Source organism: Tubulanus polymorphus, chromosome 7 (genome assembly GCF_964204645.1).
Source record: "Tubulanus polymorphus chromosome 7, tnTubPoly1.2, whole genome shotgun sequence".
NCBI classification, from domain to species: domain Eukaryota; kingdom Metazoa; phylum Nemertea; class Palaeonemertea; order Tubulaniformes; family Tubulanidae; genus Tubulanus; species Tubulanus polymorphus.
This window is the reverse complement of record NC_134031.1, coordinates 7,637,677-7,665,491: the sequence shown is the minus strand read 5'-3', so window position 1 is coordinate 7,665,491 and position 27,815 is coordinate 7,637,677. Positions and strand designations below refer to the sequence as shown.

At 37.5% G+C, this 27,815-nt stretch overlaps 2 protein-coding genes across 2 annotated transcripts in view; one reads left to right on the top strand and one right to left on the bottom strand.

The window, feature by feature from the left end:
* LOC141908888 (uncharacterized) overlaps positions 1–780 on the bottom strand; it is a 79,790-nt gene extending 79,010 nt beyond the window's left edge. The window contains exon 1 of the mRNA XM_074799154.1: positions 751–780. The gene's annotated coding sequence lies outside the window, so the exon portion shown is untranslated. The remainder of the gene's footprint in view (positions 1–750) is intronic.
* LOC141908887 (pre-mRNA-splicing factor SYF1-like) lies at positions 153–26,726 on the top strand. The gene is made up of 20 exons (XM_074799152.1): positions 153–293; positions 3,329–3,477; positions 4,398–4,521; positions 5,726–5,923; positions 6,128–6,262; positions 7,082–7,246; positions 8,422–8,639; positions 9,518–9,716; positions 11,430–11,530; positions 12,805–12,967; positions 15,168–15,281; positions 15,834–15,920; positions 16,002–16,077; positions 19,336–19,445; positions 20,273–20,376; positions 20,976–21,075; positions 21,511–21,682; positions 22,787–22,916; positions 23,005–23,111; positions 26,591–26,726. The coding sequence occupies exons 1-20, from the start codon at positions 246–248 to the stop codon at positions 26,650–26,652; spliced, it is 2,562 nt and encodes an 853-aa protein (XP_074655253.1). The 5' UTR covers positions 153–245; the 3' UTR covers positions 26,653–26,726.
* The last annotated feature ends 1,089 nt before the right edge of the window (positions 26,727–27,815 follow it).

Sequence of the window (27,815 nt, the reverse complement as noted above, 5' to 3'; positions counted from 1 at the left end):
AACAGTCGTAAATTTGATAAATGCATATCCTGAAATTTTGCTGATTTTCAGTTTTATGACTCGAGAGTGGAATTCAACCATAGATTTAACCCGAAATTTGGAACCACGATATGCTATCACCCCTATTTTTCTACATTAAATAAGCAATCCAAGATGGCTGCGCCCATGATCTAAAGATTTCATCGTAAAATTACGATAAAAGTTCGAAAAATCATAAGGTTCTAGGCTGAATTTTTATTTTTACCATGCCCATCAACATGACTGCAACTGCAGAACCTCACCATATGATATTTGTAAGTATGAGATGTGAGAAATGCCTTGGTAAGCTTACTGACGTTGATTGCCGAATTGGTGATCACTGATACGTTCGTGGGACGAATTATAGTCTGTGCCTAGTTTGTTTAGTTTTATGAAATTTGGGTTTACGTTTGGATGGCGTTAAACATCGAAGTGTAATATGTAATGGATGAAATCTAAGTGACGGACGCCACGGTCACTCCTAGTTAGTTACCTAATCGTTGGTGGTAAGCTTTTTATAATCGGATGGGCTTATACCAACGTTAGGGATGACAAGGACCAAAACACGGTTGAAAAAAGTAACACTTCAAAAATATACTTTCTATCCACTTCAGTCCACAATTAATGGCTTAATTCACAAACTAACACAGGTACCTTTCGAAATAATCCAATTCTATGTATGTTTCGAGTGATTAATCAACATTATTTTGAGAAATTAATTAATTTCCTTACAAATTTCGTCATTGGCCGCCATTTCTCTGTATTGCACATGTGGCATGATAAGACAAGGGGACCTACAAGGATTTAGATAAAACTTTCAAGACGAAACGATAATTTTTATTTTTGATGGTTTTCCAACCTATATTTCAAATCTTCGTGTTTTCCATTATAAATAATGAAATAATAAATTCTGGTAAAAGAAAAATGTGAATAAGTGTTGATTTCTTAATAATTTTCAATTTCGTCATTTCGCTTCGTTAGTTTGTGCTGTTGTTCTGGCCTCAGTCCACAGGTGCCAGCACCTCCAGTAATTTTCAAAATGGCAGCTGTTGACTCTACGGAAATTTACTCTCACTTTACGGCCGATTTGCACATGGATTAAGATCGTCAGGTGAGGTGTTATAGGTATCAGACAAACTACGAATCTGTTGTGTGTCGATTACAACAAAAATTTGACGGATATCTTAAGAGACAATGAAATGCCAGGCAAATTACTCGTCAGTCAAATTGGCTGACGAAGATTTCATACAAAAATGACCTTCCCATTCCTGACTGTGGTTTGTGAAAATATCCGATCGTGAAACTAAACCACAGACAGGTTACTGACTAGGTCACTCCTTGATTGAATTTTTTATAGTAAGAATAAATCATATAGGCTAGCGATTCAAAAACAACCTCATTTCATTCACATACGGAGTGAAGTAACGAAACCACTCAAAATGTTGCCAGTAACTTAGAAACGAACACATTAAATGTTATCAATGAAACTGGAAAGAAAATCAACTCCAATATTGCAATTGTATTGTAGAGGGCCAAAAGCATTGAAGAAATTAAATCATTTTTAAGTTAAAACTTGGAAAATTGAAAACTAATGCCAGGGTTAAGGGATGGGTGGAAAGAAGATGAAACTGTTACTCTAAGGTTTGGTTCATTTCTGAAAATTTGGGCTTATAGAATGAGAAAATTATGAGGAAACAGATCAAATGAAATTTAATTTTCTGCGAAAAAAAAACCTTGAAAAATTTCTTAATTGAAAAAAAAGTCTCTTAATGACCACTGTCTGCTAAAAAGAATACTATTTTTAGAGGAAGCGATCAAGAAACCATAATGTAACCAATGACATTTCTATGGTGAAACTGAGAGGGTTTTTGCAAGATAGGCCTAGAAGAATTTTGACCTGGTGGTTAATTCAGAATGTAATAGCTCCATGTGAAAATAAAAGGAAGACGAAAAAAATACAACGCATTTCTTAATTATACCTTCACTAAGAAAAAAAATGGAATACACATTAAAGCATATCAATCGGAAAATTATTTTCTGCCAGAAAAAAATGAAATACAAATGTCTGTACAAAAATTGATTTCTCTTGCGATAAATATTCATTTGTTTTTTATCTTCCGGAATATCGAGTACCGGGAATCTACGGTTCAAAATAAGCAGTGCACGTGGCCAGCGGTACCGAATTCCTTGTTCGGCAAAAGAAGGGGCGGAATGTTTTGCCAACCACGATGTTGCTGCTTACTTAGTGATCGTGCCGATCCGCCACGTTGCCGTGAAATTTTAAGCAAATCCAACGACTCTAACGCGTCTCACCGCAGTTTCATTAAATATTATGAAATAAACGTATTTCAGTGCTGCGGCTGGGATTGACTGTGCGCGCACGAGGGCGAAATTCTCCGGGATTTGAACCTGCGCAATGCTGAACCGGCCAGGCTGGGCACGTTCGTTATTATGAATTCACCCCCGTTCCTAAGGGAATTTCAGCTATTTGCAACTCGTTCGATCAACACGATATATTGTTAAACTATTCATCGACCAAATCTTGAACTTCATCAAATCATCGAACTTCAAACCGGATGTCAAGTGACGTCATTTTTTCATAATTCATAATAACAAACCGCTCGCTCGGCGTTGTTCGAATCCCGAGAATTACACAAAATTAGGTTGTTTCTGAATCCTATGTAAAATTTAATTGCGTGGCGTCCGTCACTTAGATTTCATCTATTACATATTATACAATATCTAAATTGGTACCTATGGATATTTCATAACCACTATCAATTGCATATGTTATGTAGCTTATGACAGTATGATTGTCGAGTTTCAAGGTCGTTGGCTGTTGTGTAATATGGTCACCAGGGGGCATTGAATAGCCGAATAACTCTCATAAAGTATTTTCATATTATATTGGTACTGAGGCATATTTTGTTACTTACTGCAATCAATTGCAAAATTGTAGCACATGACATAACTGTATGATTGTGGTGAGTTTCCAGTCATCGATTACATGGTCATCAGGGGGCATTGAATAGCCGAATAACTTTTTCATGATTTTCATTATGTATCGGTACTCGGGCATCTTTTGTTTCGACATTGAATGGCAAAATTGTAGCTTGTGACTTGTTCTTTGATTTGGGTTAGCTTCAAGGTCATTGGTTTGTGTATGGTTACAAGGGGGCGTTAGATAGCCAAATAACTCAGTATTTTCGTATTGTATTTCGTATTCAATTGCAAAATTGTAGCTCGTGACATGTTCTATGATTGTGGATAGTATCAAGCATAGTATCATCTCAATATTTTTCGTGCTTAGGAAGAAGATGACTTGCCTTTTGAAGAAGAGATTTTGAGGAATCCGTATACAGTAAAATGTTGGCTGCGATACATCGAGTATAAGAAAGATGCCCCAAAAGCTGTTATTAACTTGATATACGAACGTGCACTGAAAGAGTTACCTGGCAGGTAAGTAATGGAAAATAAAAAACATTCATTTTTCTACGTTAGGAGTATTTACCCCGGTATTTACCGGTGTTCTTTTCATAATGGAATTAAAACCCACTATACAAATTTAAAAGAAGGATTCAATTTATTGATTAGATCTACTGACAAGGCAGGATTTCTCGAACTCTCTACACTGGGTTGCCTCTGACCTGGAAAACTCAGGGAATCAGAAAAATCAGGGAATTTGACTAATTTTTACCACAGACCTGGATACTAGTAATTCAGGAAATTTGAATCTACTGACTGCGTATTTCTCTATCACTCCATGATTCAATGGAAAATAAATAAACATTCTTAACCTATAAATTTCTCTGATTCACTCAGGGAATTTTGTGTTATAACATGGAAAAATCAGGGGGAAAACTCAAGGGATTTGTAAATTAATCCTCTAAATGTTTAAATAGTGAGTTTTAATTTCATTTTGCTGGCCTTCCAGTAATAACTCACATTCAATTTCACGGAGGTTCTGGATTTTTTATGTCTCAACTTGTAAACTGTCAAATAGATACATTGTTAAGTGTCTCATTCTATGTTGATATGGCTCGAAGCCATGATAAAACAAAAAGTTTGTTTTGACATATGGCATTCCAAAACAAAAACTAAAAGAGACCACGCTAAAGGGTTGGTTTTAACAACAAACCATTATGTTGAAGCGAAAAATTTGGTGTAAACGTGGCATTGGAATAGAAAGTTGGTTTTAACAAAATCACGGCATATGAAAGAAATGTCATTTTTGCAATATTTAAGCCCCCTATTCCGTTCCCCGCAGGTATGGTTGGAGATATTCAGATAAATGAAAGACCTCGTGAAGCTTGACTGGAGTGGATCAGTATTGCTTTTTTCAAGGTCACTTACCTGTGAAATAATGTTTCTCTTTACAGTTATAAGCTGTGGTATAATTATTTGCGGTTACGTCGACGTCAAGTGAAGGGAAAGTGTATCACAGATCCGGCTTACGATGATGTGAACAATGCATTTGAACGTGCGTTTGTTTTTATGCATAAGGTCAGTACCATTAATCTAGCCTAAGTGACTATTCCAAGAGATGATACATAAGGTGACTTGGCTTGTCATCCTTCTGTACTGAAGGAAAATTTTAGTTTCCTTGGTTAGTTCTATGCTTACATGGATTATTTTGATATTTAGTTCATGTACCTTCTTAGCATCTGTGACACAAAAAATGGGTCGACCTAAATAAAAATTGAAAGCTGGAAGTAATTTCTAGCCCACTTTAAGGGCACATGCCCAATAAATAGAATATCATATAAAAGTTATTCTATAAGTTATGTGTACACAAATCATAAATATGCTACTGATTTTAATCATAGTTTAGCCATCTGAGAAATAAGACTTTTAAATCGGCAATTTCAGCACGTGCTCACTGTTATTGTTTATGTGTACAGGTGCGTGTTTCTGACGTCATCTTTGTTGAACGCTGACTGTTTCCAGTCATTTCTCTAGACATTTCAAAGGGCATTTTATCCCCTCGGAAGATTTTTGAATTAATGAATTCTAAACTATTATGTATGTTGGTGCCATCATATATGACATTTATAAACATATATTAGTGGGTCTGTACTATATAGCCAAGATTAAAACAAACAAATGATGTTGATTTTATAGATTTTATATAGGCTACTGCATACTGAGAGCACACAAGTGCTTATGTTTATAACAAAGATACCGTCAAAAATAGCGCCGACTGCGGGTTGTAGGTGAACTACGTAAACGATGTCAAGAATAATTAAATGACTAATTTAGAGCTAATCTGTTATCTTTTTTTTCGATCAGTCACATCTCAGGTTGTTATTTGTATACAAAAGTAGTATTTGGGTTACTAATCACGAAAGGTACAATTTATTGGGCATGTGCCCTTTAAGTCCAATGGGCTATTGCGTGCACTTTTCGTCCATCCGTCCATGCATCCGTCTGTTCAAGGAATATGTGGTTGTTTCTTTGGAATGTTTTCATGTGTCGTCTTGGTTTTTGGCTTATATATTATTTGGCTTATGTATTTACCCTAGACATATCAACTCCAAAAAATTGGGTGAGTCAGCCATGCACCAAAATCGGCATCATTAAACTCTTTGAATACGCTTCAACCCATTTTGAACATTGAAATTGCCAGATTATCAAGCATTTCTCCAAATGGGCACGGTGTCCATGGAGCCCTAGTTTTTATTTTCGTTTCTGTGATTCTGTTTTTTAGATGCCAAGAATTTGGTTGGATTATTGTCAGTTTCTGATGCGTCAGGGTAAAATCACGCGCACCAGGCGTACATTTGATTATGCTCTACGCGCTCTGCCGATTACGCAACATTCCCGAATATGGCCGCTTTACTTGAAGTTTGTTACAAAATATCCACTCCAGGAGATGGCTATTAGAGTCTACAGACGTTACCTTAAGGTGTGTATACATTGAAAAACATCGGAAGAAAATGTGAATGAATCATGAATCAGCAGAAGGTACTCAAGCAGTTACTTGAGTGTTGATTTTCAATTGATTTGCAAAAACAACAGTTTATTACAAGGGCTACATATTAAGTTCATGGGCATGTGGTTTTGAAAAATGAAAACCAATAAAAATGTTTCTATACTTATTATGTTTTAGCTGGAAAAACAGAATACAGAGGACTATATCAAGTATTTAGTGTCCATAGATCGAATGAATGAGGCGGCCATAAAACTGGCAGAATGTATTAATGACGACTCATTCAATTCAAAGCATGGCAAATCAAAACATCAGGTAAGCGTCACATCTGGATAATAGGATGGCCCCACTCGGACATCATGAATAGATATAGAGATTGTCCCGTAAAAATTTAATTTATTACATGACCCAATTGACATGTAGTGCAAGTTGGTAAAATAACCAAATTGACACTTTTTGCATGGTGGGTTCTGTGTCCTTTATGTATCAGTGATTTTCCTGGTTAGTTTAACAGTAGTAAGTAAACATCCAATGGATTCATTCTAGAACAAATTATCAAATTACGTAGCTCTGTTTATTAATAAGAACTAGTTGAATTAGAGTGCCATTTTTTCAGGACACCCTGTATATAAAGCCTACTTAATGAATCTTTTGAAAACGATATTTGTTAATCATAGTGGGTTTTTTCTATAGACAGGCCTGCTTAATTCAAATCAGTTTTATTTGGCTCTAAAGAGCCTTAAGGGATACTTTGTTATCATATTCAATTGCAAAGTTGTAGCTTGTAACATGTTCTGTGATTCTGGCAAGTTTCAAGGTCATCGCGGTCTGTGCATGTTTACCAGGGGTCATGGTGTCCCTGGACCCCTAGTCTGGATTTGATGTCGAGGGAATGCCCTAGTGGTGTGGCCCATATTTCTATGAATTGCTGCTAGTCCTAGTTTTTCCAGACCTCTACTAATTTGCAGTGGATGTTCCAAAGGTTATGGACAATATAGCCATTTTTCATTGGATTTGATCATTGGAAGGGGTTGTCGTAGGGGGTGGAGCCTGTTTGTTTTTATCTGCATGAACTGCCGTTGCCTGGCGTTGTAAGGGTTCTCCCTTATCATCTTTTACTTTTATTTATTTCAGTTGTGGAATGAACTTTGTGAAATGATCAGTAAGCATCCCGATAAAATACATTCACTACGTGTTGAACCAATCATTCGTCAGGGCTTAAAGCGTTTCACCGATCAAATCGGTCTATTGTGGAATTCGCTGGCCGATTATTACATACGAAGTGGTCATTTTGAAAAGGTATGTTTAAGTGGATCTGTTACAATTTATATATGCTGTTTAACCTTCTGAAGGTCAAATTTGATTCTCTAGAGTACTGCTGACTGCTATATCGGTCACAAGTTTATGAATTTAAATGTGATTAGTACTATGTTGCATAGTATGAGGCAGCAGACTTTTAGCCTTACGTAGCTGTACAAATGAATCATATGCTTCCCATTATCCTCACGTGGCAGGGATTTGAACCTGGTAGCATAATGAGACACTTAGCCATACAGAAACATGTGGCACCAATCCGATTGCCTGTTGTACGATCGCTAAGATCAATTCAAAGGTAGAATAAATACACCCAGGCACATATAGAATGTGATTTCTGATTAGCTGAAAATGATCAGGGATGAGAATTCCCCGCGGATCCGCGGTTTGCCCAAATTTCGGTATTGAAAAATATCAATTTTCCAAATAGTCCAAAAATGATGTAAAAGTATGGGGGGGTGATCTCACTCAATTGGCCCGGCACGATCGGTAATCAGGTGGTCCGTAAAAGTGTTCAGTGCCTGTTTTACTTATCATCGCGCAAAAGTATCGCATTTCAATGCATATTCATTGCAACACTCATTTTGTATCTACATTTGTACTACGATGAGTGTGTATGTATTTTATTGATTGGTTGCAGACACACGCGCGAGGCAGCAGTAGTAATGTATATTGGCCTACTTACTTACGCCGCTCGAGTGTGGCGAACGCCTTCAGATATACACTACTGGGTGATGATTTTTAGTGAGCATTCATCGGTGCATTTTAATTGCAATAATTCAGGGCTCGACCCCTAATGCATGAGATGCTGAATGTCATCGAATGAGGATGTACCACATTGGAACTAGCCATTACCTTCCAAAATATAATAGTCGTTCATAGGTTCTACGCTGTCAGCTGTTTCGCATGTGTAACTCAAGAAAAAAAATGCAGATTTTATAGGTCGGCGTTCTCATCTCTAAATGATATCATAGCTATATGCGCAAATAGCTGTGCACTGGAGCTATGCAGGCAGGGGTTTTGCTGTGACATAGCTTGCAATGCCATCGGGATCGATTCCCTGCCAAGGGAAGATAGATGACAACTTGATCGAACATTACGTTCTGAGAGTATCATGTGTATTATATCATTCCCGTAATGATTCTGTCTTTCTATCGCAGGCACGTGACATTTATGAAGAAGGAATTCAAACGGTAATTACTGTCCGGGATTTCACTCAGATCTTCGACGCTTATGCGCAGTTTGAAGAGAGTATGATCAGCGCTAAAATGGAATCGACGACTGAGTTCGGTCCATCTGACGAAGATGACCTTGATCTCGAGTTACGACTTGCCCGGTTAGAAGAACTCATGGACAGACGACCATTGCTGTTAAACAGGTTTGTATTTGAATTGGGTTTGTTATTATTTTAATTTCAATGTTGTTCTTTGATAATGTTTGGTTCTAGAAATGCTACGAAAGGAACCCTTTCAGTCCTGACTTAATTCCCGAAAGCGCTGGAGATAATTTGAAGATTTTGAAATATTCCACCCAGTGTGTAGAATAACAGGTATACCCAGACCTGCCAACCATTCTGTTTTTCCTGAAATGGTTACGAAAATGAAAGTGAAATAATGGTGTTATGTTTTTCCAGAAATGTTACGTATTTCATTGAGATGTAAAATCTGGGAAATTGTTTTCCATAACATTTAAATAGATATAATTCCTTAGGTGTGTCGTTAGTTACCAATATTTCACTGAATGACAGGTGCTGCCATTTTTCATCAGATAAAAACTAGTTACTAATAAAAAGTAACGTGATGTGGTAGCAATTTAGCAATTTATGCACCCTGCTGCGGTGTAGATGCACTGAAAAGGTTAAACATGTGCTTGGAATCCTTGCCTTTTAAATGCAGAACAGGTTTGACCACACCATACCGGTACTTTGAGATGTCAGTCACTGATCAATGTTTGATATTAGTGATATTAAACCTCTCGTAAAATATACATATGGGGAAAATACATCCATTGCATCATAGAATACCTGACAGCACCATATATTTCCAAATGAATTGAGCTAGAAATCAACAATGAATTCAATACTGCAGTACAGCATGTAAATATTCTGTAAATCCACCACCTGGCAAACATGAGTAAATTGTGCATTCATAGTAGATATACCTACTTTATCTCTAGCTACAACCATCTAAAGCTAAATTGAATTCAACGCGTAAAATGATAACGGCTTATTTACAACTTCATTTCATCTATTTTCAGTGTGCTGTTGCGTCAGAATCCTCACAACGTGCATGAATGGCATAAACGCGTAACGCTTTATGAGGGTAAGCCACGTGATATCATTCACACGTATACAGAGGCGGTACAGACTGTCGATCCTAAACTCGCTAGCGGCAAGTTACATACCCTCTGGGTGGCATTCGCTAAGTTTTATGAATCAGCGTCTCAAATTGAAGATGTAAGTACCGACAAAACATAAATCTAAAAATGCATAGTTTCACTTAAGTATAAAAATCTTTTTATGGTCAAAGACCATACAGGGATCGTTGCTGATAAAAATTCTGCCGTTCACCGAACAACACCTGTAGTATCTCTACTGCCATGGATTTAGTCCCATAATGCTGTATCGATATAGAACTGATAATCCAGTACAAAATTGTCTGTAACGCGTCATTTGCCTATATGCATGATCCTAGCTATGAACATCATAGCCTGTTATACCTAAGGTCCCAAAATCGTGATGAATTATGGAATGTTTTGAGGCGCACGAAAGGCTCACCATATCAGTGAATTGTCTACATCAGTTTTACTCAGCAATGAAGTGTTATCCCCATCACTATCCTCATAAGTGCTCGCGTACTAATACATTCGTAAGTAGTTCATAGATGCTGCGCAGCTTATGCTGACAGGGAGAGTATCGGTAAGGTGGTCTCTGCTGTGTAAGTCATTCACTGGCCCGGATTTTATTTCTTGAAAGCACTGCGTGTGAAGGATTTTCTTCATGCAATGAAAATTACCAGTAATGCCAGCCGGTATCACATATCATGCCATTCAATGCTGTATTCTCAGGGAATACCCCGAGTGAGTTATAGTACATGTAATAGTAGACTAGAGACAGCAGTGCTGTATACACACAGCGAGACAAGCGGCTGTGTCCCGCCTCGTATAAACACAGGCCGACTCAGATTGACTGACGAAAGATAAACTGTTCGGCGCGCGGTACTAGAAAAAAAAGATATAATGAGATACACAGGGCTTCCGTGATCGTTAAAAAATGTACGTTCTCTTTATTTGGGAAAAAATTGTTCAAGCATATCTATGCCAAGTCGAGCACATCAGGCGTCAAGCCCAAGGCAAAGGGGAAAGTTTGAGGATTTTTAGAGCCATTTTAAGTGCATTCCTATGTTACCATGTGGTCTTTGGTTAATAAAAATTACCACTAGTAGTAGTGCCTGTCACATGAACTTCATTCATTGAAGCATCATACGCACAGAGAACACAGTTTCATTGGTTAACGCGTGGACTATACCATTATGGGAAATAGGGTGGGTAGGATGTCTGGGACGATTACACTATGCTTTTTAGGGAATGGAGATCCACACATTTTATTATTGAAAAAGATCGTTATATTGAAAGAAACTGAAATAAGAACACTTTAATGTCTTAAGAAAAAAAATAATCAGTTTATTTTCACAATTCCTCAAAGAATTTTTCAGGACTTAGGGAAAATAGGACCACTTTTGTCTGGGGGAAAATGTCCACAATGGTTAAAAGAAACCCTGGAAACACGTGAATTGCTTTCACTAAAACTGATATCTCCTCATGCACTGTCTTCGACCATATGGACCTTATGGTCCTCTTGTTCGGATAACTTATGTGTCATGTTCCTAGCATAAGTTTTTTAGCAGTCACTACTTAATCACTACCAAATAGGGTAGTTCAATTTGAAAATGCGAGTGGTTTTCAGATAAATATTTGCTTAAGAATTGCCTGTGAAATTTGATGCAGAGCGCTCACACAGGGTAACGCTTTTTTGGGTAGTGTCTTACAGCATATCTCAGTTATTATCAACACAGAAGTTTGGAGTACATGTATTCAAATCCTTGACAAAAATCTGCTTAGTGAACTGTTGATATTGTAGTTGTAAATGTCTTTCTTTTTCCATTTTCAGGCCAGAATTATTTTCGATAAAGGTACTAAAGTGGCGTATAAACATGTTGATGACCTTGCATCTGTTTGGTGTGAATGGGCTGAAATGGAAATTAGACATGAGTGAGTACAACCCTTTACTGGTTCTTAGTTTGAAAGCGCTTACCATGTCTTGAGTTTTCTGCACATTGTCCCAGTGTTGTCTAGGCTGATATTTACCCTAGCTGCCAATGACACTCCTCATATGCAGGCTGTTTTAGCGCGTTTTCCTGCCACCATGTTTCTTTCCAGTCGCCAATACCAGATAGCTTGTAGTTTGCAATAGAGCTATCAAATAGTCAGCCATTTTTCAAAATTGACCAATAAGCATTGAAAATGAAGTTTTTTCACACATTACCGGCCAATCAAGAACTGTGTTATTCCAATTAGGCATAACCCTCTTGTTAAAGATCTCGCAATTTTGCGAGCACCAGATATACGTCTCTCAAACCCGATCTCACAAATTTGCAAGTACAATACCTGAACGAAATTAGTTGTTTCAGCGCTCATCCAAGTTAGCATTTTAGTATTCTACACTGCTTGGCATGTCTGAGAATGATCAATATACCTAATGCAGTCACAAAAGTAGTTTGTTGCAATTCAAGAATTTTGGGAAAAAACGATTTGAATCGATGCGGAGCTGACAGTGCACACGGGGCCTGAGAAACTGAAGTATTTCTCTCTATAGTCGAGTTTTTTGTAACTTTAGTGCCGTTATATTGATTGAAATACCTGTTAGGTGTAGTAACACTGATATTGTCTATGCATATTCTGTTTCCGATGGTAGTCATGATATTGCCGATGATGATTCAGAGTTCAAACCCGGAAGTGAAAGTGGGTCAAAAAACTATAAAGATTCCCAGTGGGTCAACTACTGCCTATACTGAAAATGTTTACATCATTTGAAAGGTTGTTATAATCCCTACCAAACATTGAATTACAGTATCTCTTATAGTTATGGAGCTACGGAGCCATTTGAAAATGATTCATATTGATACTGCACTTATGACAAAGCAATCTAGGTCTGAGTGGCACATTGTTGAAAATTAATCCGGTAAAAAGGGTTAAACAACTGAATAAAAGGATCAGATTCAAGATAACTCCACTTTGTTTCTTCCATGCCTTTAAAGGAGCCAAATGTCGAGCAAAGCCATCCAATATCTGGCCTGTCCATAATTGTAATCTATATATTTACCTTGAATTTTCAATGTCAATATAGGGGGGGGGGCCTATTTTCTAAGAATCTATTACAAACAGGAGAAAATGAGGTAACAGCGTTTTACCTGCGCCGTGAATTCATCTAAACTTTATGACCAGCCGTATATAGTGTAAACTCAATTTTCATGTTTGTTTTGTAGGAACTATGAAGAATGTCTGAAACTTATGCAAAAAGCTTCCGCTCCTCCGAGTAGAAAAGTGTCGTATCACGATGAAACAGAGACAGTTCAGTGTCGAGTTTATAAATCTCTGAAACTCTGGTCGATGTATGCCGATATGGAAGAAAGTTTTGGAACATTCAAGGTGAATTTCATCATGAATATTCATTTTAAGCCCCAATGGGTTATTGCATTCACTTTTGATATGTTATTCATTCATCCATTGAGGAAATCAAGTTTTTATGCCCCCTCAACGCGTTGTGGGGGGCATACTGTATTCACTTTGTCATCCGTCCGTCTGTCCGCAGTGGGTTTCCTTGCCCTAGCAGCTAAACCCTTCGACATATTTTCTTCAAATTCAACAGTTGTGTTGTACTATATGAGGTTAGTAACTGATCAGATTTTCATCCAAGGTCAAGGTCGCAGGAAGCCATTTTGTGAATTTCATTTCCGGGCTCTAACTCATAAACGGTTTAAGATAACTTACTGAAATTCTATGGATAAGTTATCCTAGGGACCGTGGGTAACTGATTAGATTTCAGGTCGTGTTGGTCAAAGGTCAAGGTTACTAGAAGCTGTTATGTATTTTTCATTTCCGGGCTCTATCTCATTAAGATAATTTGGTGACAATTTTTGAATGGGTTATCCTAAAGACCGTGAGTAACTGATTACATTTTGGGTCCTGTAGGTCAAAGGTCAAGGTCACCGGAAGCTGTTTTGTATTTTTCATTTCCTGCCTTCAGAAATAGGTCGACATACACTCGGGGTGTATTTTACACTCAGGCGTTTCCACTGATGTCGGGGCATCAGTCGTCTTCAGCGACAATCTAGTATTTGGAAGTTTTCAATACACTTTGATGATTTTGTCTTTGTACATACAGTATTGGTTTATGCATGTTCCCTAGACACATCTGCAGGAAAAAATAGGCCTCTGAGTTAAAATTAAGTAAACACATTTTGAAGTTTCCAAGAGAAATATTTCCATCAATCTTCTTGTTGTTATGTCTATGTAACACCCTAGGGCCTATCATCACAAGAAAAATTGGATTGATCGGAAACAAAATTGCCCTCTTGTGGTCTTTTTTTGTGCCAAAAAGGTCATTCTGAATTCTTAGCTTCTTGCCATATCAGACAGGTTTTTGGTTTACCATTGTCGGCGATTGTTAGTTGGCAACCTGCCAATGTATGTTAAATGAAGGCGCAAAATTTACTGGATGGTTGCATTGGGACCGTTCCTGGGTAAAATAGTGTGACATTGCACCATTTCGGTGCGTGCAAATATGCGATTTACAAGATTGATTTGTTTTCAGAGAAAACTTTGAAAAACTATTTTCAAATGGTTGATTTTCTTAGCGTGTGTTAAATTTGCATTGACCTTCATTGTGACCATGAGCAAATAGGTCTTTAAAACCTCCCCTATGCAGTAGGTGCAGTATTTTGTGGTGGGAGAGTACATTTAGAACGAAATGGCTAGAACAACATGTTCTGTAGAAAAAAAGTGCGTGCATGCGTCCCCATAAGAAATAAACTTGCCCAGCTTATTTGCATGATGAAACAATTTTGAAAAAAATGGCAGTTGTTTCCATCGATTCACCATTCACGATCACCACTCTACGGGTCATTTTAAGACTAATTTGAGGTGTGTGATATCACCACATTGTGGCTACAAAATGTATAGCAGTAGATCACATTCAAATGCAAAGTTGTAGCTCTTGACATATTCTATGATTGTGGAGGGTTTTGAAAGGTCATCAGTTTCTATATTTGGTCACCAGGGGCATTGGATTTTTAAATTGTCAAATTGTCCAGCATTTCAGACCACTTTCCAAGTGGGCATGGTGTTCATTCCTAGACCCTTAGTCTCAAGTTAGATGACTGCTATATGCTAATTAGTGTCGGGAAGTTGAATAAGATTTCATTTAGCAAAAGATATCAAATCAAATGCAATGTCACTACAATTACTGTGTATATCAATTCACTGCAGAAAGTGTATTTTGTCGCATATAGGCCTAACCCACAAATTGCATTCATGAAGTGGCTGTTGTGCCCCCTGGAGCTCATGTTTATCATCTGATATTACCTTATTATATCCCCTTGGTGAAGTTGGAAGTATGGTTTGGTTGTACCACATCCACAACCACATGAAGTTTGGCGTCACCATGATAACTAAAAAACCAGTTGTGATAAAATCCGTAAATTCTTATGTTAGGTGTCGTGTGGTGGCATGAAGATTAACCCTTTTCAATTAGAATTAATCGCATTCAAGATGGCTGACAAGCTGCATCAAACTGATTCGCTTAAAGCAGGTCTTCACTATACATGATACTGATGTATTTTTTTTGCAGACTTGCAAAGCCGTTTATGACCATATAATTGATCTTCGCATTGCTAATCCGCAAATCATCATCAACTATGGTATGTTTCTCGAAGAAAACAACTACTATGAGGAAGCTTTCAAGGTAGGTAGTGTGAAATGCAAAATTGCAAAATATGGATGTGTCTTATTCAAGCAAATCCCTTAAAATGATTATCTAACTCGGGAGTGTTTAACTAGCATTACCTTACTCAATCTAGTACCTTACTCAACTGACCCACCTGCCGATCACTCCGTCGCAATTACGAGTAAACTAGATACGTTCCTGATTCTCAAAAGGTTCTACCCTGGATGCATTTTTTGTCTTCGGTTAATGTGTGGAGTGTAAGGGATTTTACTTTATCTTCTACCGTCTGTCTGTATATCTGTGTACAGGATACAGGCATAACCAGTTAAAGGAATCTTTTGAAATTTTATGACGTTGAATCGTGATATGGTGAATAATATCCAAATCATGATATTCACAGCCATCTCATTCTCTAGGGTGGTCTTGGTTTTGACTGAAAATATCTGTTTCTGATTTTCATCACCCAGACTCTAATTTCAACATCAGAACGCAATCGCTAAGAGAAATCATTGGAAAGCTGACCTTAGAAATAGCTTCAGTAAAATTTCAAATGTTCTGTTTGTTTTACAGGCATATGAAAAAGGAATTGCGTTATTCAAATGGCCCAATGTTTACGATATTTGGGTAACATATTTGGCAAAGTTCATTGAAAGATACGTAAGTACTTACTTGTAGCAGGGATTTTCTAAAAGCTCTCTGGAAATAAGTTCTTAACGATTTTTTTCTCATTTTTTTCAGGGGGGTAAAAAACTGGAACGAGCGAGGGATTTGTTTGAACAATGTCTCGATGGGTGTCCTCCAAAATTTACAAAAGGTAATTATTGTTTGGACAAATTTGATTATCAATAGTGGTCTGATGCTTTATGCTGATCTTTCATGATTGTTCATTTTTAAAATTAATTTAAACCTTGTTCACGCATTTTTACCTGAATAGCATAAATTTTACGTTATTATAATAACCCGGAGAAATTCTACGTAACTCTACCTAGATACAAAAAAAATTACTTCGTTTTAACCTGCCGCACACTCTAGATGAATGGACAAGCGCTTTTAATTATATTTAGTCCATCAACTGCATTTATCTTGACTTTGAAAAGGCATTTGATAAAGTTCTGCCCCAATGATTAATAATGAAGCTAAAAAGCTACCCAAAAAAATCAAAAGTAAAGTTGTATATTGTCAACTAAAGTACTTCCTCCTTGATCAGGGATGAAAATCTTCCGACCATAGACGGATTTCCGACCTTTTCTAACATTTTCTTTATTCCTGAGAACAGTGTAAATCACCTCAATTGCTTTAATCACCTCAATCGCGGGCGTCACATCGGAGCGCTCCGTAGTTAGGAGTGCTCCTTAAGACAGTTTTCGGCAGTTGTTGGCACAACTGTGGAGTCGGAGAAACCAATACGGCTCTAATTCAGGCCCAAACTATTAACTTTTTGACCAAAAGGAAGTAAGTTTTTTGGCTAAACGTTACTGATTTTTGTTCCCCAAAAAAATTCTTTTTTTTTTGAAAATATTTTCCGACTTTTTCAATATGGGCCGTTTTCATCCCTGCTTGATCGATGACAACAGGTGAAGGTAAATAAGGCCTGATCATCTTGGACAGCAGGGTTCCCACAATGTACAGTCCTAGGTGCTTTGAAGTTCTTGATACTTGTTTAATCTCCGCTTGGAGTCTGTAGCAGTCTTCATATCCTTCAGTGTTTTCATTAATCACTTTAGCCGTCAGGTCATTTAGTAAAACAGCAGGGTCTCGACCAACTTTGACGTAGTTGTAAGGCTATAGGAAAAATATCAGCACTAAAACGCACTTTTTTCAAACCTAAGTAAGCACTTTTTAGATCTACAGATTTGGAAAATTTTTTAAATTGAAGGCCCTAGATCGATTTTGAAGACCATTGCTGAATTCAAGGCCTTGAATTTCCCTTTTAATAATTCAATGATTGCAAGGCCCGCTGCAAATGGAATCCTGCAGCAACAGCCAACATTCGCGGCACGTACAGCTTCGCTGACAGCTGATTGGAACGTTGCCAATTTCTTGGAAAACTTTAACTAGGCCATGCGCGTCGAGGCGCGTTTTTCACATAGCTAGTAATAGTGAGTAGAGTGAAACCACACGGCAGTGACGCGTGTGTGAAGCATATATTCACAAATACTTCTGACCAGAAAATACACTGTCGTGTTGATAGCCGCCAAAAGCCATTCGGGAACAATGTCGGGTTGAAAAAATCAGCCGGGTTTAAAAGGACTGACAGACGGGTCCGGGACCCGACACCCGGCTTTTAATGAAAACACTGTCCTTGAGTGAAGACTGCTTCAGACTCCTAGCAGACATTAGCAGCTGGGACCTGGGTTCATATCTGGGAACTGGGATTCCACTCAGAGACATTCTCAGATGCATCAAGACTGCCACGGTATGAAACCCTGCCTGACTAGCCCAAGTGTGCAGATACATGCGCAGGTTAGCTTGAATGGACGTACACATAATTCTTCACCTGTACAGGTTGTTGATTAGTTTTTTGCTCAAGTGCAGTGTCGTACTTCTACTACAGACTTGGATATTTACTTTTTAGCCCACTTTAGTCCCAGCGGGCTATTGCGTTCACTTTTCGTCCGTCGTCCGTCCGTAGACGGAATCCAGTTATTTTGGGAAGTTTTGAAGACGCTTCAAGGTAACGTCTTGATATTTGGGTTACACATGTATCTACCCTAGAACATCTTCAGCCCTGTCAGAATCAAGATGGCCGACTGGCAGCCATTGTTGTTCGCCAAAATCAGCACTTTTTACACATTTTTGAACTTTTTGAGGGAAATTTTGAAGACGCGTTGATCAATTACCTTGATCTTTCGGGTATATGTGAATCCCCGCAGGGCCCATCAACATAACAAAAATTGGGTCAGTCGGACTCAAGATGGCCGTCCTATGAGCTTTTTAGTGCCCAAAAATGTTAATTTTGGCCCGAATTCTGAGTCCTGTAGCTTCCTACTGGTTTGCCATTTCTCATTAAAATTTGTGATGGGTATTCTTTGGAAAGGGATGTTTTATACCTGAGACAGGTATTTTTCATCAGCCAATTATGACGCAATTGGCGGCCATCTTGGTGTCACCAGTACTCATTCGTAAGTGGGAAAAAGTTTTTCCACATTATATTGATACCTAAGCGTATTTTGATACCACAATCAATTAGAAAGTTGTAGCTCATAACGTGTTCTATGATTGTGGTGAGTTTCAAGGTAATTGGATTTCGTATATGGCCACCAGGGGGCGTTGAATAATACAATATCTTAGCATTTCTTTATTATATTCGTACCTATGCATATTTTGTAACCACAATCAATTGGAAAGTTGTAGCTCATGACATCATCTATGATTGTTGCGAGTTTTAAGGACATAAGTTTTTCTATATGGTCACCAGGGGGCGTTGAATAGTAGAATAACTTGGTGTTTCCTTATTATATTGGTACCTAGGCATATTTTGTTACCATGATCAATTGCAAAGTTGTAGTTCATGACATGTTCTATGATTGTGGTGAGTTTCGAGGTCATTGGGTTTTGAATATGGTCACCAGGGGGCGTTGAATAGTAGAATGACTTAGTATTTCCGTATTGAATTGGTAACAAGGCATATTTTGTTATCATAATCAATTACAAAATCGTAGCTGCTGACATGTTCTATGATTGTGGTGAGTTTCAAGGTCATTGGTTTTTGTAAATGGTCACCAGGGGGCGTTGAATGTTGAAATTGTTAGATTGTTGAGCATTTGAAACCACTTCCCAAGTGGGCATGGTGTCCCTGGACCCCTAGTCTAACTAAGATGATACATTGTAACACTCCCTGTCCTTACACTACTTTCTGGTAACATGATTCTACAACAGACGTAAAATTTCCATGTCGTATCTGATCATATTGACTCAATATGTGGAGACTCCCAAAATAGGTGTTAGGTGAAGACAATATACCTGCAGTGATGTTAACTGAAAAGGCGAGGCATGCTTTACTATTATTGCAGTCTCTTCATGACTGAAATGGATTCCTGATGGACCATTTACAGAATGCTTGTTGTTTCAGAATTGTATTTATTGTACGCCAAGTTAGAGGAAGAACATGGTTTGGCTCGTCACGCAATGGCTGTGTATGACCGTGCGACAAGGGCTGTACTACCGGAAGAACAACATGAGGTGAATATTACCCTTTTTCTTCCTTGTGCACTCGCTGTTTATCTACTGGCTCAATTGAAGCTAGCAATAAGCAGTGGATTCCACTAGATTTCAATGTTCTTTCAGTCTGCATTTCTTCCTCGATGTTACTTCAAATCTCATATTAGGCAACTGAGCTACAACTATTTTAGAATTGCCCAATCAGCATTGAGGATGGAGCAGAGTTAATTGATGTTGACACTGCCATTCAATAAGGTCCAAAAAATTTACCTGAGAATTTGTGAATTTGTTAATGCCAGGGGGTGTGACAGGTTAGAATTATCAATCAAATAAGGGAAACTATAACATGTCTCAGCACAAAGGTCGATGCTCTACGTGATTGATGTATAATTTCTGCTGCAGCCTTGTAGCATTTCATTTTGACCTATCAAAATTGCACGCGCAAAAAGGGGACATAATTTAACAGGATTTATTTTCTATCCGATATTTCTTTGTCAGCGATCTTGCAGAAGCAATGAAAGTTGAAGGAATAACAACTTTTTTGGCTGGAACAGGCGGGAAATGGAAATCTTCTTTGTTGATTAGTATTTCTTTTTGATTTATTATGCATTTTACAATTAGAATATTAACCCAGGATTCAATTGGCACACGTAAAATGAAGAATAACTTGTATTTAAATACTTTATTTGTGAAGTGATATTTCTGTATGTTTTTACGTGAGATCGGAGGTAAGCGAGGTCTACTGTATAACTGTTAATCTTGACACAGACACTAGGGATATTAATCTATCTCAGTTGCCGAGCATGGTAGATCATTTTGTGAAATTTGTTTCCTTTTCTCATCTACAGATGTTTAATATCTACATTAAGCGTGCCGCTGAAATCTATGGCGTAACTCACACCCGTGCAATCTATCAAAAAGCTGTGGAAGTACTTCCAGACAATGAATCAAGGTATGTCGACTACGGCATTGCACGATGAAGTAGAATTTGATACTGCGCTAACTAACTACTTTGGAGTGAGGATTCCGCTTACTCAGTCAGTTTCTACACTAAAAGTCATTCTACGTTTCAATCAATCAATCCTTGTAAATAAATCAATTATTGATGAAAACTATTCCAAACACCAAGTAGAAAAGTCAATCATAACTTTTTAGCTTGTATAATATAGCTAAAAATCCGAAATAAATACATGTCCGATTGAAATTGATATCCGTTGATAAGGGGCGTAATAGCGATAAGCTGTCGAATTTGAAAGGATTTTTCCTAATAATAATAGATAAAATAGATGATAAATTACTATGGGGTTTTCTACTGAAGTGGCAGAAAACCTTGACTATATTGATAGCTTCACTTTTTGCTGAAACTATTCAGTCAGATCTTAACATCATGAAGAAAGTTGGGCCTATGAAATTATTTGAATAATTTGTCCAAATAATGATAAGTCCAAACATACCAGGTCGTATTATGGAAAAATTTCAGTTTGCCTGAATATTTCTGTCTCAAATCTGAATTGCTGTATGTGTTGATGATCTTGATGTTTTCTTTTTCAGGCAAATGTGTTTGAGGTTTGCTGATTTGGAACGTAAACTTGGTGAAATTGACAGAGCTAGGGCATTGTATGCACACTGTTCACAAATTTGTGACCCAAGGGTATGCTACAAGTTATTGTCTATTTGAGTATATCCTTGTGCTGAATGGTTTTTGTGAATATATTTGATTGATAATCATTAAAGGCAATTTGTTTTAATTCAGCCAAATCAAATTGACAGTAAGAGTCCTTAGTAATGGACTTAGTAATAATTTTTACATGAGAATATTCTTGGCTCACAAGAAAGTATCGTCAGTTCAATTTGTCTTCTTCAGAATGAAAGCATGTATCAGTTTTCATGCATTCATTCAATATGGGTTGCTCTTGAGAAAATCCGAATCCCACCGTTTGGAGATGTTTAATGGTTTCGGGCAAATTCAGTTTTGACATCTGCTAAGAATATCCATTTTGGAAACTTCTGTTTTCGGTTAAAACGATTTTGAGGCCAAATCGATGTGCACCGGTATTTTAACCTTCAATATATGATATCCTTTCAGACGACGGCCGATTTCTGGCAAACGTGGAAAGAATTTGAAATAAAACACGGCAACGAAGACACACTTCGCGAGATGCTGCGAATTAAACGTAGCGTTCAGGCTACGTTCAATACACAAGTGAATTTCATGTCGTCGCAGATGTTAGCTGCATCTTCGAATAAAAAAGCAGCTGGTGAGATATCGTATTTACTCTCTTTATCTCTATTGAAATTTATTTTTAGATACATTTTTCAAAAATCTTTCGTTGACATACATACAATACTGTGGAACCTTACCGATGACCATCAGGGGACCAGGCTCTCTTCATTAGAGCTGGATAGTTTGTTGTAAATCAAATTGACTTACTTGTTATGATATTCTAAGTTTCCAAATTTTTAATAACTAGGTCCACGGTAAAATTTTGCACAAGTTAACCTTTTGTCTACCACGTGTCTATGTCTATTACCCAACAGTACCGAAGTTGTTTTCAGATTGCTTTATTTGGGTGTACATAATCCTTAGGTCTGTACAAAGGTAACATTATTCAATTGAATAATTGGAGATATTTTCATTGATTTGACTAAAGTAAATGAAGAAAAATTTATCGAATCCGTACTGAACTGTTGTAAGAAAAACCACTACCCATTTCCTAGATTTTACTCGATCAGGTTTATGCACATATCTAGCCTAGAAAAAGTCATTTTAGAAAAATTGCGAATTCATATCTCAAGACCTGTTCTATGGTGACTTCCAAGGTCATTGGTGTCGATATATGGATTACTTGAAATTGCATCATCAGTGATGCAGTAACTAAACGTAATATCCCACATGTATATGAATATTGTGGTTGGTTACTACTACCCATCTGTCGAAAATGATATTTAAAATAAATATTGCAATGAGTTTCAAGGATATTTGTTACTGTATTTTTTCCCCAAGGGGCATTGAATATTTAAAATATTGATATAGTCCGTTTGGCAAGCATTTCACTGAGTTGGCATGTTGCCCCTGGACCCCTAGTTTGGAAACGGCTTTCACTGAATCCATTTTACGGTACATGTGTAATAAATTTTACCAGCCAGGGTATGGTTCCACAGTTGTGAGTGAGATTTAATTGAGTTGAAATCAATTCATTTTCAATGTTTTCATCATCAATTTTGTGTCAAATTCAACTCAGAAATGTGGAACTGGATCCCAGATTTTAGGAATATTTTGTCAGGGTGAATTGTACTGGATTTTGAGTGTACAAACATCATACAGTATTTGAATACTATGTATTGTGTTGCATACTTTCTAGAAGCAGATGCTGCAGCAGAAGGTGAAGATAGACCAAACGAAATGCAGAAACTGGAGGAGCGTGCTCGACAGTTAGCCGAAGAGTCACTGAAAGATCAACCGAAACCAGATAAAGGCATACTGTTTGTCAGGTAATTGAGAAAACGATGAATGAAGTTTTAATTTTGGAACTTTGATTCAAGCAAGTATCTTATTTCTGTTGATTCAATGATTATGTAGGAGTAAAACTACAGATGAAGAACTTGGAGAAATGACTAAAACTAACAATCCAGAGGAGATTGATCTCGATGACGATTTTTCATCAGATGATGATGAGAAGGTTGAAGGTGAGTTCTTTTCACTATCAGGGAGCGACTGTCACACTGCCATGGTGCCTAATCCCAGTTTTTCTCGAGAACATCCATATTTTTAGCCCACTTGGGACTTTAGTCACAGCGGGCTATTGCGTTCACTTTTCGTCCGTCGTCCGTCCATCCGTAGACGGAATCCAGTTATTGTGGGAAGTTTTGAAGACGCTTCAAGGTAATGTCTTGATATTTGGTTTATACATGTATCTACCCTAGACACATCTTCAGCCCAAAAACTGGCTCTGTCAGAATCCAGATGGCCGACTGGCAGCCATTGTTGTTCGCCAAAATCAGCACTTTTAACACGTTTTTTAACTTTTTGAGGGAAATTTTGAAGACGCCTCGATCAATTACCTTGATCTTTCTTATACATTTGAACCCTCCCAGGGCCCATCAGCATTACAACAATTGGGTCGATCGGACTCAAGATGGTTGTCCTAGGACCTTTTAAGTGCCCAAAAAATGTCAACTTTGGTCCGAATTCTGAGTCCTGTAGCTTCCTACTTGTTTGCCATTTCTCATTGCAATTGCTGATGGGTATTCTTTGGAAAGGGATGTTTTATACCTGAGACAGGTATTTTTGAACAACCAATTATGACGCAATTGGCGGCCATCTTGGTGTCATCAGTACTCATTCGTAGGTGGGAAAAAGTTTTTCAACATTATATCGATACCTAAGCATATTTTCTTACAACAATGAATGAAGAAAGTTGTAGCTTATAACGTGTTCTATGATTGTGGTGAGTTTCAAGTTCATTGGTTTTTGTATATGGCCACCAGGGGGTGTTGAATGATACAATATCTTAGTATTTCTATATTATATTTGTACCAATACATATTTTGCTACCACAATCAATTGCAAAGTTGTAGCTCATGACATCGTCTATGATTGTGATGAGTTTTAAGGAAATAAGATGTCTATATGGTCATCAGGGGGCGTTGAATAGTAGAATAACCTAGTATTTCCTAATATTGGTACATAGGCATATTTTGTTACCATGATCAATTGCGAAGTTGTAGTTCATGACATGTTCTATGATTGTGGTGAGTTACAAGGTTATTGGGTTTTGAATATGGTCACCAGGGGGCGTTAAGTAGTAGAATAACTTAGTATTTCCATAATAATTGGTAACGAGTAACTTTTGTTATCACAATCAATTACAAAATCATAGCTGCTGACATGTTCCATGATTGTGGTGAGTTTCAAGGTCATTGGTTTTTGTATATGGTCACCGGGGAGCGTTGATTATTGAAATTGTTAGATTGTTGAGCATTTGAAACCACTTCCCAAGTGGGCATGGTGTCCCTGGACCCCTAGTTTCTTACCACTTCAATTTACTCCCGATATATCCCCTCTCCTTGGTAAACCATCCCATCTAAACCAGGTTTTAAAGCCCACTTGGGACTTGGATATTTGGTCTATAGATGTATCTACCCTAGACACAACTGCCGACTCAATCATAAATCAGGAAGAAAGGCACTCTAAATATTTGGATGTATATATGAAAGCTGTGGGTACTGGAGTTTGTAATGGGTAGTGTAGTGTGATCTGTGTGCATTTGTGGCCAGCACACCGATCACATTGTTCAATGGGGTTTGGTCCAGGACTCGCGAGATTTTCAACAACACGGAAGTAACATGTAATAAATGATGACTTGAATTGCATGACTACCTACCACCCCTCATTATTGTTGGAAAACTAAACGTTCGGCACTGACTAAAAATTAGTAATAACATTTTAGAAATGGCCAGAATTTTAACTTAGGTTCTATCTCATTTTTATTTTACAATTGCGATTGGTATAACTTTTTTTTAAACGGCCGTTAAGGCTTCATGTTTCGTCTGCAATTCACTGCAAATAGTTACGCAACTACGCACATTTCAGTGTTTTTTGCAGCTGTACACTCAATCGGCACCGTTCGTGACTAGCTTCACTGTGGAATTATCATTAATTAACATCGCCATATCACATCATCAACTTATATTGTGCCTTAAAACCCTAACAGCCGAAATAATTGAAATGCACACACGATTTCTATCATTGAAAATTGAGAGAGTGGCCATGTTTGTGTTTGCTGCTTCGCGTAAATCCCGCACGGTGGCGGAACCGCACGGAGTGGGGCCGATACGTCAAGATGACTGACTGGCAGTTCTTGTTGCTCAGTTGATTATCTCATGATGTTTTATATGTAAATGTATCCCCTTGATCGGACACAAGATGGTCATCATGTGACCTTTTTGGTTTACCTTTGTTAGTGATAGTGGAGTTGGCATTGAGCCAATTATGTAAAGTCGCGGTACGTTTTTAGGCCAGCCGTAGGCTGAGCCTATTACTATACAAATGGAGCGAATTTGAATGACATGGTTTTTCCAGAGCTAAGGCTCTTTGACTGTGCAACTGAGCATATATTCATACAAATCATTCATTAGAGCATTATCCATTCTCCAACCCCTATGAAGCTGAATTTTTAAAGAGGGCCTCGTAAAAATTTGTATGAGTTTTTTCACGAAAATCTGATCGCAAAAATATCTGTTTTAAAAAGCCAATCAAAAAGCAAAGACTCCTCTATGATTGGCTTAGCTGCAGAGGTCAGCAGGTGTTCACGTAACCCCGCGGTATCGTCTACCATTTTACTTCCGGGTTTTATTTTAAGATCTAAAATTGTATTTCAATATCGATTTCTGTGAAATCATTGTTGATTTGGTTTTTGGGTGGAATATTTTTATTTGCACTACAGAAAATATCATTGATATTTGTGCAAAGTCCGGGAAAAATAGATTTTTCTCGAATCGGATGGATGACCTTGATATGCTAATAAGCCATGTGCTCCAACTGCCAATTCCATCAAATTTTATTTTGCAAAAAAGATATCAAATCCAATTCAATTTTACTTAAGGTTAAACAGCAAATCCAATTCAATTTTGTTTTATTGAGCAAATTTTAAAAAATTCAATTCTATTCCGCATTCAAATCACTAAGACCAAGGGAAAAGATTTATCTGATGTATTTGTTCCTACCAGCTACAGTCCCTGTCTGTGCTACTTATGAAAGCACGATTGAATTATGTAAATTATTAGGCTGGGATTGACTAGTCTATTGAGTGTATTTGGACAAATTTAACCCACAGAATGCATCATTTGCCATTTTATGAAAAGCTGACAGGCTGGCCATAGTGCCTCTTGGGGCTCTTGTTCTATTTTGTTTCATTGGTTCTCGGCCTAAACGACGTATAATTGATGCGATGGAAGACCTGCCAAAGCTCCGTCGATGACATGGTCGGCTTCGTTAAAATTTCTTGAACCACTGTTTTTTGCGGAAAAATTCTTAGCTCTTGCAATATGAAATTGCAATGACCTTGATTGGGGGCGTTGTCTCTACAAGCGAATGTGATTGGCTGTATTTTTGGACATATGGGGACTGACGCCATTACTCATTACAATCTTTTTATATCTTTCAGAGGTTGCAGTTCCATCTGCTGTTTATGGGTCACTGAAGAAGGACGATGAAGATGACGACTGAAAACAACAAATTGGGGACTTTAATAACATATTTGGTAATGAATTGCCTTATAGAAAAATAAAAAAACAATTGATTGGAAATATTTTGTTGTCTTTTATTTCGCTTCAAGTCGAAGAACAAGTTTGTACTATTCCACGCAGGAAAAAACCATATAGGAAATGAATGCCCTTCAACAACTAGGGATAACTGGCACCAAGTATTGTTAAGGATCTTGTGACCCGAATGAAGGAAAAAATGCTGCCATGGAAAATGACTGTTGGAAAATGCTACCAATGTTTTATTCAACGGTTTAAACAAAGGTTGCTATTAAAAGATGATGCGGTTTATTTTCACTCGTCTATCCAGATTATTTACACCCTTCAATCCAGAATATTTACACATCCAAAGTATAATTTATTAATTACTGCTTATGAATTTGATAAGGCTAAACTTGGAATAGACTAAACATTTTTATCAGTGGTGGATTTAGGGTACCTCACATGAGGCACTCAAAATATCTGAAATGCCCTTTTGGAAAGGCAGAAAAAGTTCTGGATGAACTTATAAATATTTTATCAGGCAGAAATTCCCGAGGGTGTGCCGCGAATGATTGTTTCCATAGGGCCCTGAATGGTTCTTCCCAATTTCTATCCTATGCATTGAGTTTTTTTCAGGAAAAGGGCAGTCAGAAGTGAGAAAAGGGTTGTGTGTACTGAATAACGTATAATGTTGAGAAAAATTAAAGGCATCGGAATTGAAGAAAATGAAGTAATTAATTAAGTAATATCAATGATGTAATTAATATTACTTTTAAGAAGTAGTTATTAATAGCAAATAGTACTAAAGAAGTAATTAATTAAGTAATACTTCAAGAACCCTTACAAGATTTCCCATGTGCCTTGAAGGACACTTATGCAGAAATATGGTGATTATCAAATTAGAATAAGGGTATTCGCTGTAAAAAACCTGCAAAATTGAATCTTATTTTTTCTGTAATGGGCAAGATAGGGCATCTGTTTTAACCTTATTTTTCACTCAGGAATGTGCCCTTTTCTGGATAAGTTTGTAACTGTCAGGGTCTACGGGTGTGTTGAAAAAGGCGCAAAGAAAATTAAATGCAAATGGCATCACGCTGTAGTCCGGTCTCCTACAAAATACAACAATGGACATACTGTGCATTGGGG